Source organism: Geotrypetes seraphini, chromosome 3, assembly GCF_902459505.1.
Source record: "Geotrypetes seraphini chromosome 3, aGeoSer1.1, whole genome shotgun sequence".
NCBI classification, from domain to species: domain Eukaryota; kingdom Metazoa; phylum Chordata; class Amphibia; order Gymnophiona; family Dermophiidae; genus Geotrypetes; species Geotrypetes seraphini.
Window position 1 is genome coordinate 133,709,517 of NC_047086.1, and position 13,657 is coordinate 133,723,173.

The 13,657-nt window shown below is 45.9% G+C and overlaps 1 protein-coding gene across 4 annotated transcripts in view; it reads left to right on the forward strand.

Annotated features, from left to right (window-relative positions):
• The window catches only part of CIB4 (calcium and integrin binding family member 4), a 95,748-nt gene that overhangs the window by 17,829 nt on the left and 64,262 nt on the right, over positions 1-13,657 (forward strand). For 3 of the 4 annotated variants that reach the window (XM_033939528.1, XM_033939526.1, XM_033939527.1), the window contains 2 exons: positions 9,213-9,374; positions 9,477-9,573. In XM_033939528.1, the coding sequence (XP_033795419.1) occupies positions 9,307-9,374; positions 9,477-9,573 (165 nt within the window). In that variant the 5' untranslated portion in view covers positions 9,213-9,306. The remainder of the gene's footprint in view (positions 1-9,212; positions 9,375-9,476; positions 9,574-13,657) is intronic. The other variant, XM_033939524.1, reaches the window with a different exon arrangement.

The following is a 13,657-nucleotide window of genomic DNA, read 5'->3' on the forward strand; positions in this document are numbered from 1 at the left end:
AGACAAGTGTTCTTCAACTAGCAGACGAATCAGAGGACACTAACTTTCATTGACTTCATTATCCCTATTAAGATTTGTGAAGACCTGAACTCTGCCAGTACTGTATTCTTTGATTCCAGCAGAAGGTTGCAGTCTGAATTGGTGCAGTGGGTTTACTTTGGGCCTGATTCCCAGGAACTTGGGCTAATGTCTAAGGTCAGGGAGATTACCAGAGCTGTGATAAGGTTCCAAGGGTCAGTCTGAGGACTTTCCCACTAATACAGCAAGGGTCTGCTCATAATGGGGTTGGAGCATTGGGGGGCTGGATCCCATTGGGGCCCTGACATTTAGGTGGGGCATTTGTGTTATGAGCAGAACTTAAGTCTGCTACTAATCATGTCTAAAGTGCTACTAGACATATGCAGCGCTGTACATCAAAACACAGAAAAGATAGTCCCTGCTCAAAAGAGCTTACAATCTAGGCTAACTGGGCAAGAAGGTGCATCAATATACTGTGCTAAAGTGGGGGAATTACAAAGGGAATGATAAGACAGATATTGGTACTTAGAAGGTGGGTTCTCTTTCCCCCTTCTCCAGTACTGAGTCAGAAAAAGAAACAAGAGTGAAAGAGCACTCTAAAGTCTGTGCTGTTGGCAGTGGGCAGGGGTAGGGGGTGGAATGTGGGGGGGCAGGTAGCTCGGCAGTACAGCTATGCTCAAGAAAGACTGCCACTGGCCGCTGACCCACAAGCTCTGGGGCAGGGTAATTTTGTCTGCTGAGAGATGGAGCTGATTTAGGAGGTGCTACAGCAGGGGAGGAATTTGGGCCTGCAACAGACAGTGTGACCCTGTGCCTGCAGGCACAGGGGCATGAGTGCTGTTGGCCTATGGGAGTTTCCCACCAGTGGGAATGGTAGCTATCTTGCCATTGAGCAGCACTTTGCTCAGGGTCCACAATTCTCATGGGAAGCAGCCTGCTGTGGCATCAGTTATCCCAGGATAAGCAGGCAGCATATTCTCACATGTGGGTGACGTTATCCATGGAGCCCTGGTACGGATAGCTGCTGAAGCACTTTAAGAACTTTATTAAGTTTGCGACTGACTGCATTGCACATGCATGAGTGCTTTTCCGCCCAATGTAGGCGCACAGCTCCTCAGTTCTCAGTTTTCCACGGAGCTACAAAGTCGTGTGTGAAACGGTTTCTGTTTTATTTTGCCTTCTAGCTTATGTGTTTTTCTGATTTTTCTTATTCTTTACTTTTTTCTCGTAAAAAAAAAAGAAGAATGTTTATTTTTTTTCTCAAACCATTTTTAATTGCGGGGCCTTTGCCTTCACCTCAGCCTTTGAGTTTTGATTTGGCTGAGGAGGTTTTCCCTCCCATGTCCCACCCATTAACTGGCTTCAAGAAGTGCGGTCAGTGCCAGCGCACTATTTCTTTAACTGATCCACACAAGTGGTGTATTCAGTGCCTGGGCCCGGACCATTGCGTGGAATCGTGTATGCGCTGTTCGACCTTGCAGAAGTACTCCATTAAAATCTGCCTTCTACAACAAAGGCTTATCTTCGATACCATGGATACATCGCAGATGCTTTCAGTACCGTCCAAGCCATTGACATCAAAGGCATTGCCATCAGTGTCGCAGGCTCTAGCTCCGTGAGGTAAGCCAGCTAAGAAGTCACCAGCTCCCCAGACGGGGTCTCAGGCCACTAAGGTATCGAGTCTAGTTGTACCGGCCAAGTAAAGACCATTAATGTGGCTCGCTTCAACTTCGAGGGGTGCATCTTCATCCATGGCATCCTCTCTGGAGCAAGCTGCATCACCATTGATACCAGCATCCAAGCCACAGGTGTCGGTGTAGACTTCGTTAATCTCTTATGGAAAACTTACTTTACTTTTCAGGGCCCCCCTGTACCGCCTGTGGGTGTGCCAGTGCTGGCACAAATGAAGATTCCCCTTCAGAATGCTCCAACACTGGAGAAGATCCTGCCTCTGGGCCAGCAAGACTAGTTGGAAAAGAATTGGGATCAGACTCCATGACTTAATTATCCCAGGGCGAGGCTTTGCTCCTGGAGGATTTGGGTTCTCTTACAGAGAATTGAAGTCAAAAGGCAGTGATTGCCTTTGAGCAGAGGGAGGACCCCCTCAGTATGTCAGAATCTCAGCAGCTGTCGACCTCACAATGCATGGTCATGAGTGGCACTAATTCTCAGACTATGTTTTTTCCTGCACATCCAGACATCAATTCGTTAGTCACAGATCAGTGGGAGACCTTGGAAGTTTCCTTAAGGGTGGTGAAGACTATGTCTCGACTTTATCCTATGGCTCCTGAATTTCAACAGCTTTTTGTTCAGCCAAAAGTGGATTCCACGGTGACTTAGGTTACTAAGCAAACCTCCTTACATAGAGAAGAAGACGTAATGCTAAAGGATGTGCAGGATCGCAAGGTGGACATGGCCCTAAAAAGGCAATTTGAGTCTCTGGCTTTGGGAATCAAAGCTGCAGCAGCAAGGGCATGCCACACTAGGTTAATTCAGACTTCAATGCCAGGTGACGAAGTATGTCCTCAGTTGACTTTGGAGGGAATAGATTATATGGAGATGATTCGCAGTCATTTGCGCGTGTGACAAAGCCGCGCCGACATTTGAGCCCAGACAATTGTGCACAAGGCTCCAGCGTGCTGCCGGAAAAGTTAATTTTAAAGAGCTCCGATGGGGGTGTGAGTTAGTGTTCTCACTGCCGTTGGGGGGGGGGGGGTTGGGGGTTGGAACCCCCATTATAGAGGAAACAACTTTTTCCTGATTTTTTTAGGAAAAAGTTAAGTTTTCTGTATAATGTGGAGGGTTGCACCCCCATGCCCCCACCCCCCCAACGGCAGCCAATGGCAGCACGAACAGTATGAAGTAAACTGGGGGTTCCCCACACACACCCCCGTCAGAGCTCTTTAAAATTAACTTTTACAGCGGCGCGATGGAGTCTTATGCCCAATTGTCTGGGCTGAAATGTCAGCACAGCTTGGTCTGGCGTTCTTTTGTCCTGTCACCTGTGGAGACAGTTCTGGAGACTGCACCTTCGAAAAGATATGGCCCATCCAGTCTGCTCATCCACAGCATTCACTATCTCCTCCTCTCCCTAAGACATGGTGTCAAATTTAATTACATAAGGGGCCAAAATCTAAAACACAGGCTAAGTCGCAGGCCGAATTCTTTATTAAGATACTTAGTCTTAGTAGAAGTATAGATCGTTCCTCACCCTGAGACTCCATTTCAGCGATCCACCTGGTTATTTTCACCTCAAAGATGTTCTATATAATGGTTTAACAGAAAAACCACACTCACACTTAATCAGAAATCAATAAACACAGAAGCCAAATAATAGGAGTGAATAAAAAAGAGAGAGAAATTTAATCACCTCACTCGTCGTGCCAATTTCCAGGTCATTTATAAATATGTTGAAGAGCACGGGTCTAAGCACCGAACCCTGTGGAACTCCACTCGTGATGCTTTTCCAGTCCGAGTATTGTCCATTTACCCCCACTCTCTGTTTCCTATTCGCCAGCCAGTTGTTAATCCACATGAGTATTTCACCCTCAGTTCCATGGCTCGCAATTTTTCAAAGTAGTCGTTCATGCGGAATCTTGTTGAACGCCTTCTGAAAATCCAGATATACAATGTCGACCGGGTCATCCTTGTCTATCTGCCTGTTTACTCCCTCAAAGAAGTGCAGCAAGTTTGTCAAGCAAGATCTTCCTTTGCTGAATCCATGCTGGCTTGTCCTCATCAGATTGTGTCCGTCAAGGTGATCAATGATGCAGTCCTTTATCAGCACCTCTACCATCTTTCCCGGTACCGAGGTCAGACTCACCGGTCTGTAGTTTCCCGGATCTCCCCTCGAACCTTTCTTGAAGATAGGCGTAACATATGCCACTTTCCAGTCTTCTGGAATCCTTCCCGATTTGATCGACAGATTGGCTATTAGTTGAAGCAGTTCAACTATAGCCCTTTTCAGTTCCTTGATTACCCTCGGATAGATGCCATACGGTCTCAGGGATGTATCATTTTTAAGCCTATCAATCTGCCTGCATACCTCTTCTAGACTGACCGTCAACCCTGTCAGTTTCCCGTCATCATTTCCTGTGTATAGCCTGTCAGCTTCCGATATGTTGTGTATGTCCTCTTCGGTAAATACAGATGCAAAAAATGTGTTCAGTTTGTCAACAATGGCTTTGTCCTCCTTTAGCACTACCTTTATTCCATGGTCATCTAACGGTCCCACCACTTCCTTCGCGGGTTGTTTCTCTTTAATATATCGAAAGAATGGCTTGAAGTTTTTTGCCTCCTTGGCTATTTTTTCCTCGTAGTCTTTTTTGGCCCATCTTACTGCCTTACGGCACCTTTATTGTTTGGAGGGAGACCCCCGAAAGCTCCTCCCCAGATCCCGCTCCCATAATAGTACTAATTGTAATACCATTTTTCCATTCATTTTTCATATATACACACAATATAATTTTATTAACAACACATAATAGTTAACCACAAAATTAAACTACACAAAGCATACTGTATGCTTCTCAACATTCATTCTATCTAAGATACTTGAGCATGCTATTCTCCGTCGCTGCCTGGACTTCCTTTCAAGTCGACAGATTCTCGATCCTCTATTTACAGGGGTGGGGAACTCCGGTCCGCAAGGGCCGTAATTCAGTCGGGTTTTTAGGATTTTCCCAACTAATATGCATGAGATCTATTTGCATGCACTGCTTTCAATAAATATTCATTGGGGAAATCCTGAAAACCCTACTGGATTACGGCCCTTGAGAACCGGAGTTCCCCACCCCTGCTCTGCAATCTGGTTTTCACCCATAACACTCCACAGAGACTGCCCTCACTAAGGTCTGCAATGACTTGTTCATGGCCTGAGCTAAGGGCCTTTACTCTATCCTCATCCTTCTTGACCTGTCTATTTTTGCTGTTTTTAGTGCAAATTTGTGGCGGCGACCATCTTGGATTTTAAAAACTATCTTTTTTTCTAAGCTTTATTTCTGCCTCAAAAACCTCTGTTTGATACAAAATCATTTGGGATGGACTCCCTAGCCCCTAATCTGCCAAATTTGTAAATTGCGCCGGATCAGCAACCGTGTACTGCGTGCCATAGCACACTGGAGGAGGGGCGGAACTTCAGACTATGCCTCCCCAAGTAATCTTGGGCTGGGCTGCCATGGTTGCAGGGTGGGTCTTTGAACCAGATTTTTTTGGGCTCTTCTGAAAGGCATATTCTTCAGACCCCGCTCATTTCGATGTAGCCGGAGGGTGTGTCAGGTCTTTTTCAGTCTGTTTTGCCTGTGGCAGAACTTCCTGTTCAGGAGTGGCAGACCTGTTCTGGCAGTGGCAGACCTCAATTGCAGTGGTTGCCATACAGATATTATGACTCTTCTGTCTCCTGCCACTGCCTTTATTTTGAATCTAGCTGATGCCTTTGCTGGGACTGGTCTACTCGGCTGCCCTAAGAGTCCAGTTTTGGGTGATGACCCTTCTTCACAGATTTTTAAGTAGGCTTCTGTCTGTCTCTTTACTGCTGATGTTCTGAAAGAGCTCCATTTGGATTCTCCACTTTTCACTTCTCAGGCTTCGATCCTGGACCGTTCTCCCATGCCCTTTTTTCCATTCAGTCCACAGCTCCTTGGTCTGGTTTCAGAACAATGTGATGCCCCAGTAAGTTCTTTCCTACCTTGTAATGCTATGTCTAAACTTATCACCCTAGATCCTGATTTTCAGCAGATTTGGCCAGCCTGAGGTAGATTCTGCCATGGTGCAGGTTATCTAGTGTGCAGTCCTCCCTAGTGATGGGGGAGTGAGGTTTAAGGACTCTTGGGATTGCAGGGTGGATATTATGTTAAAAACTTTTTTTTTTTTCTAGTGGCATCTTTGGGTAGCAAAGCAGCGGCGGCTGCTTCTTTCAAGGCATGTGCATGACATTTCAGCCTGCGCAGTGCTTTCTCTGTGGAGGTGCATGCTTATCCTCTGCTGGTAATGGTTGGTGTGGATTAGGTACCGGAAGCCCTTTATTATCTCATTCAAGTTCTTAGTGCATTCTCTGTTGGTGCAGTATCTGCATGCCGAACTCTTTGGATCCGTCTTTGGACTGGGGACACTGCCTCAAGGGTCTCCTTATGCAAATGTATTTTCAAGGGCCAGCTTCTTGTTGATACAGGTCTGAATGACCTCTACACAGGTGTTGCTGTGCGCCACCCTAAGTCTTTCCCTGTGAACAAGTTTTGCCGGACATCGGGAGGAGTTCATAGCGCTCTTCATTCCTCCCGCAGGTGTCATCAGTGATCCACAGGTTTTCCTCCCAGAGACATTCCCAGGGCTATGCCCACATTACAACAGTTCCAATTTCAGGCATCCTCAGGCCTCTGGTTCCTGTGCAGTGGCTGCGTCTAAAAAGCTCCGATGATGCCAGGGGTCAGCTTCCTCATCTCAGAGGCTGATTTCTCCGTTTTATCAGAAGTGGACTCTACTTTCATTGAATACTAGTTAGTCCTCATTTGCCCGCCTTATTTCTGGACTCTCACACGTCGACCGGAATGAAGTCCAGGGTCTCCAAAAGTCTGTAACGCCTCTTAGACATCAGGATGCTGGAACCTGTTCCAGAACACGTATCAGACTTTGGTGGATACTCCTTGTACTTCATCATATCCCAAGGTGGCTCAGAGGATTGGAGACCCATTCTGGATCTGAAGTTGGTCACTCGCTTCTTGCGGATTCCTCTTTTCTGAATGGCAACGGGGTGCACGATGACAACTGCTGTCTGTCCAGGAGAGGTTCTAGCAACTCTCATAGAGGTTTTCTTCATATTTCGATCTACCTGGAGCATCGCCGGATTCTGCGTTTTCCATGCTCTGAAGCAGCAATTCCAGTTCACAGCTCTGCCCTTGGGCCTCATGACAGCGCCTTGCATATTCACTAAGGTGATGGTAGTAGTGGTAGCTTTCCACCAGCAGGGAGTCCAAGTCCACCCTTTCCGGGACACCTGGTTAATCTGGGCTTCATCTCGTCAGGAGTATGAAAGTATGGTGGAGACGGTAGTGTCTTTGTTGCAGATGTTGGCAAGTTCAGGAAGAGATGCTTGGCATCTTCCCAGTCCCTGGAGTATCTGGGCCTTCTCTTCGTCTACAGACAAGGTTGTGTATTTCTTCTTGAGGCATGTAGAATTCCATACTCTAGGTTTTCAATCCCAACCCACAATCTGGGAGTTGCAGAAATCCACAAACTTTCCTGAACACATGCTCTACCCCCTTAGCTTGATAGCTAGCAAACATATCCAGTTAAGTCCCAAAGCTAAGCAACATACCTTAATAAATCCATGACAAGGGGGTATGGGGGTGGATCATCAGCAACATAAGTAATTCTTGAACCAGTTTGCTCTGCAAAATATTAACAAGCAATAAACAGACACAAAGGCAACTCAGAAAAAACATTGAGGAACAATGTTGAACTAACCTGTGATGTGCAACGAGCACCCCAAGAAAGGCCTTCGGTAATGTGTATACCCACAGAAAATGCTCCACAGGATCTGTCAGCAGGCTGGAAAGTGTTCAAGCCTGTAAGGAGAATCATCAAGGCAAACAACTGAGTGTACACAGAGAGAGCGGGTCATATGGAATCCTACAGGGACTAACAGAAAGAAGATTATCGAAGGTATAAATCTAATCTTCCATTCTGTTATGTCCCTTCCGGATTCCGTTTGCTAGGTGACATACCAAAGCAATGGTATCATCTAGGGAGGAACAGAAGAGCTTGCCCTCAGAACCATTGCTACTCTCCTTAGAGCCAAAAACCAACAACGGTTTCAGCATATGCTAATTTCAGTGCAGGTACAGCAGATAGAAGTTGGAACTGGGCAATGCCCCCATCTTGTCGGTACTGACATTCCTCCAAGAGGGTCTTGACAAGGGATTGGTAGTGGTGTCCCTTAGAGTTCAAGTAGCAGGGCTCTCATTCTTCCAGGGCCGAAAGAAGAGAGTTTCACTAGTGGCACAACTAGACACTATCAAACTCCTGAAAGGCACCCTAAGACTATGGCCCCTGATTTGAGACCTTTTTCCATCCTAGAACCTTAATATAGTTTTAGAAGGACTCAGCAAAACCCCGTATGAGCCCTTACAGGAGGCTTTCCTCATGGATCTGACGATCAAAGCAGTCTTCATAGTGGCAATTACTTCTGCCAGGAGAGTCTCAGAATTGCAGGCCCTGTCATGCAGAGAGTCATTCATCAGGTTCACAGAAGTGGGAGTAACCTTGCGTATTGTTATCTCCTTCCTACCGAAGGTCATTTCGGCATTTCATGTCGATCAAGAGCATTTCACCTCATAGAGTCCAAGAAGAAAGACAAAGCCTTAAAAGTTTTGGACATTAGGAGAGTCCTATTGCCTTACCTGGAGATGACCAATGAGTTTCATCTCAGATCATCTTTTCATTTTAACCAATCAGTCGAGACGAGGCAGACCCACTTCCAAGGCCACCATCTCTGAATGGATTCATAAAGCTATATCTTCTGCATACATTGGTTGTGGCAAACAGCCTTTTATCTCATTGAAAGAGCATTCCACAAGAAGTGTGGCCTCCTCTTGGGCGGAAGCAAGGGCAATTCCTCCTGAGGCGATATGTAGATCAGCGTCCTCATCCTCCCTTCATACTTTCACCAAATTCTACAGGGTGGACGTAGCAGTACAAGAAGATGCTGCTTTTGGGCCTTCAGTACTATGTGCAAAACCATCTCTCCCACCCTTTGGGGACTACTTAGATACGTCCCTATAGTTCAGCATACCATCCCTATTGCACTGGAAAAAGAGATTAGGTTCTTAACTTGATAATATATTTTCCAGTAGGTAGGGATGATACAAGTCCAGCAATTTATCTGATGTGCCTGCTTTCTGACTCAAGCTTAATGGTCAGCTCCACAGCTATGATTTTACTGTCAATCAGACTATTGGTTTATGAAGAGTCTGTATGTAGGATTACAAGGGAGGAATGGTTGAGTTCCACAAATGTTTGGGCTGTTTGTTTCTTGCTTAATTTGTATTTTCTTACATTCATTGTTCCTCTCAGAGGCTTGCTAACATTTTAACTACATTACTGTTTCTTCAGTGATTGTTTTAAATTCATCTGAGCAGATCAGACACCTGGTTTCAGGGAATTCCTCATACCCCTTCTTCTCTTATCTTGTTCTGTAGGGCTGTCACTGGCTTTGGTATGAACTGAAGAGGACAGCAGAGACCAAGGATAAGTAGGAGAATTTGAAAAGCTTTGATTGACATCTTCTGCAGAATGCTCATGAGCACAGATGGTCTACCCTCAGCCTACCATCCCTTTCTACTGAAAAATATATTATCAAGGTAAGAACCTAATCTCTTTTTAGTGAAAGTATAAGTACTTGACTGGCTTTATCTCCAAATTAATTTTTAAGTTATATCCAGTATTTTCTTCCATTTTCACAGTATACATGAACTTTTTCTGAATTTATGTCCCATTGGTATAAATCCTAGACATGCTAGACTGTCCGTCAAGCAAATGTGCTCTCTACCAGCACTACAGGTAAGCTCAACAATTTTATTTTTATTGATTTTTTTTTTTATTAAGCTGTGATAAGCTTTACCTTGTGCTTAATTTGCCTTACAGCAGGACATGCTCAGACATTCCGCAGTTATTTTGGAATTGCCCCCAGTCACTAAAAACTGATTTTATTTTTTAGCTCTGGGGGCAGGTTGAGAGTGCACTAATAGGTTAATGCAGCTACATTGCCATATGCTAACAAATTAGCACATGGTTAGCACATGAACCCTTTCTACCTACATAATGGGTGGAGGTAGGGAATCACGTGCTAATGAAAAAATTAGGGCATGACCATTAATGTTAAAAAATAGAAATTCGACCATTGTACCCATATGGTAAAAACAGCCTTAGTGTGTATGAATGACCTGCATAAGTTCACACTAAGGCCCCTTTTAATTGCAGTGTGGTAAAAGGCCCCTTAATTAGCATGTATTTGTTATCTAAAAATAATAAAGCTGTAGCCTGAGTTGCTTTACCAATATTTGACTTTTAGCTTTTTATAACACTTAAAACCAAGACTTCTTATACAATCCCACTTTATTCCGGGATCAGTGGGTTATTTCTCTCCACCTGCCAGGATCTGTAGGAAGCCTCAAACTTCAAAGGCTTTTACCCCCTCCCCTCATACCTCATCACTGAGCATGCTCCTGTGCTCATCAGCCTTTCTTCCTACAAGTCAGGCTGTAGGAGCTTATCTTTTCTGCTCATGTTTACTTTAGTGATATTTCAGTATTTTTTGTTTGTGGTTTTCGCCCTCATGCTGTGGAAGTTCCCTGTGGGGACATCCTTGACTGCGGGAGATCGCAGACCATCAGAGAACGTCTGCTTCTGGGGGGTTCCCTGCCTGGCAGTAAGCCCCCTGGACAGCCTGCACATCAGATTTGAGCTCAGGGACCATTCCCTTAGAAACTTTCTCACTCCAGGTTCATCCGCTAGTTGGGTGGAGCACAGGCTGAGCAGTTCCATGTAGGCGTGACCAGGATCGGAGCCAGACTACAATCCTCCAGAAGGTATTTGCACAAGGGTGGTGGAGGTTGGGCAGTCAGAAGACTTGAAATCCAGTTTTCCAAGTTCCCTAAGGCACAGGATCTCCTTGTGAGCTGTTTCAGCTCTGCCTGCAGTTTCTTTCAGCACATTTTACAGTGAGTAAAAAAAGATACTGAGTTTCTGTGAGAACAAGCTAACAGCTTGAATCAGAGATTTTGCAGGGTCTTTAAAAAGGGGTTTATAGGTGGTTTCCTTGCATGCCCTACGCCCCCTCCAGCAATCCCTAAAATCTCTGTTTTTGACGGTTCTCTGCCTCTTTTCCTGATGATCCTGGCATTGTGCGGATTCTTATAGATATCTGGGAGACTCCAGAGGGTCCCTTGAAATGTTCTCGAGCCATGGCGTGGCTTTATTCCATGGCGGATGGCTTTAACATGTGCTTTATTTACCTGAAGGTGGATTCTTCGGTGGCGCAGGTCACCAAGAGCACATCACTCCCCAGCAATGGGGATGTCCTGAAGGATGTCCAGGATCGATGCGTGGTTTTCATCCTTAAGCATCTGTTTGGCTGGAGTTAAAGCAGCGACGGCCTCCTCCTTCATGGCCCAGGCATGCCATTCCAAGCTGCACCATGATTCTGACACTGTGGTGCTTCGTGATTTGGATTTTCTCATCTCCGGAGTGGACTGCATGGCTGATGCCTTGTACAACATCGTGAAAGTTTTTGCCAAGTGTGACACCTATTCTGTTTTGGCTCACAGAATACTCTGGATCCAGCAATAGTTTGGTGATTCATCTTCTAAAGCTACATTGAGTCGGTTGTCCTTCAAGGGTCAGCTTCTTTTCGTCCAGACCTTATGGCCAGTTTTCAGGATCGTAAACCCAAGGCATTGCCTTGGGAGCAGGTCCCGCCCTTCTTGGAGTTCAGGACATTCTAATTTTCATCCCTTCTGGCATTCTCGTTCATATTCAGGTCCTTCCACAGGACAACAGTCTTCGTCGTCTGCCAGACCGCACTTTGGTGGGTGTTGCCATCAGCAGTCCATGGCAAGTCGGCCAGCGGCTTTTGCTAAGAAACAGTTCTGACGTCAGGCTAATGTCTCCTCTGCTGCACATTGAGGGGAGGTTAGCCTTTCTGGTGGAATGGAAGGCCATCACCTCAGACCGCTGGGTTCTGGAGGTTCTCAAAGATGGCTACAAATTGGAGTTTTGTCCATTTTCTGGGCCGCTCCGAGAAGGTGGTTCGGTTGCAGGCATATTGTGGCATTCGGTACTCGTCGCACTTCCATTTTCTCTGTGACAGCCCCTATGATCTGGAATACTCTTCATTTAGATTTAAAAAAAGAAAAAAATATAAAAAATTTTAAAGGTAATTTAAAGTGCTTTCTTTTTAAAGATGCTTTTAATTGATTATCTGAAACTTAGAGATTAATCTACTCTTGTTTTTTACATTCAATTTCCCAGTCCCTTTTGTGTTTACCATAAGTGTTTCTCACATTTTCTATATTAATTGTATTTCTCCCCTCCTTCCCATTTATGTTTAGGGGCCTTCAGGTCCGTAATTACCCTGTATGTAATTGTCGTCAGTCTAGAAATTTTTATATAAAGATATGTCTTAATTGTTAAATTTGTTTAAATGTTATTTTAAACCTTGTACAACGCTTTGTAGTATCATTAAGCGTTTAATCAAAAATTTGAATAAACAATAAACAATTCGAACCCGTGCTGGATCGAGAATCAGGCTCTGGGAGATTCTCTATATACTTCATTATTCCAAAGAAAGGATCCGACAATTGGAGACCAATTTTGGACCTCAAGGCAGTCAATGCAGCCCTGAAAGTCCCTCGATTCCACATGGAGATAGTGTGCTTAGTGATCGCATCGATGGTGCCGGGAGAGTTTCTAGCCTCCCTGGATCTGACAGAGGCATATCTCCACATTCCCATTTTCCTGGCCCACCAGAAGTATCTGCGATTCCATGTTCTGGGGTAACTGTTCCAGTTTGCGGCACTGCCCTTTGGATTGGCAATGGCACCCCAGAACTTCACCAAAGTGATGGTGGTGGTGGTGGTGGCAGCCCATCTCTGCACCCTGGGTGTCCTGGTTCACCCGTATCTGGACGATTGGTTGATCAGAGCTCCTTCTCTGTCTGAGGGGTGTCAGGCTATCCGACAGGTGGTACAGTTGCTGCAACGTCTGGGATCGATGTTCAACTTCAGGAAGAATCACCTCAAGCCCAGGATTTGGAGTACCTGGGAGTTCCATTTCACATGAGTCAGAAAGTGTTTCTATCCATGTCCCATCAAGAGAAGCTACAACAGGTTATTAGGGACCTTCTGGCCACTCCGATCCCAAAGGCTTGGCAGTATCTCCAGGTTCTGGGGACCATGGTGGCAATGATTGATGTGGTCTCATGGGCCAGAGCCTGTTTGTGTCTGCTGCAGGAGGCTCTGCTTTTGTGCTGGAATCCACAGAGGGATACGTTATATGCACCTCTGCCCTGGTCGACGGTGGCACGCAACAGTCTAATGTGGCTGCGTCCTCTCTCGCTGTCCAGGGGACTTCCACTCAGGATCTCGGATTGGGTGATCCTGTCAAAAACGCGAGTCTCAAAGGCTGGGGAGCAGTGTGCATGATTGTTCTGGTTCAGAGCCGGTGGGCACCCTCAGAGTGCAAGTGATTGAACAATCACCTGGAAGTGTGGGCGATTCGGCTGGCCCTTCTCCATTTCAAGGGTCTTCTCCGTCATCGAGCCGTTCGTGTGTTCACGGACAATGCCATGGCGGTGGCTTACATCAGTATTCGGGGGGGAGGGAGGGTACGAAGAGTCCCTCTCTGAGCATGGAGGCTCAGCTGCTCTTTTGGTGTGCGGAAAGACACTTTGTGGAGCTGTCTGCAGCGCATATGGCAGGAGTGGACAACGTTCAAGCAGACTTTTTCAGTCATCAGACACTGGACCCCTGAAGCTTATTGGATTCAGTGGCGTAGTAAGGGGGAGAGGGCGGACCACCCTGGGCGCCATCTTAGTGGGGGTGTCGTCACCTCTCCACCCCACCCCAATGCTATGCCCTTTCCTTGC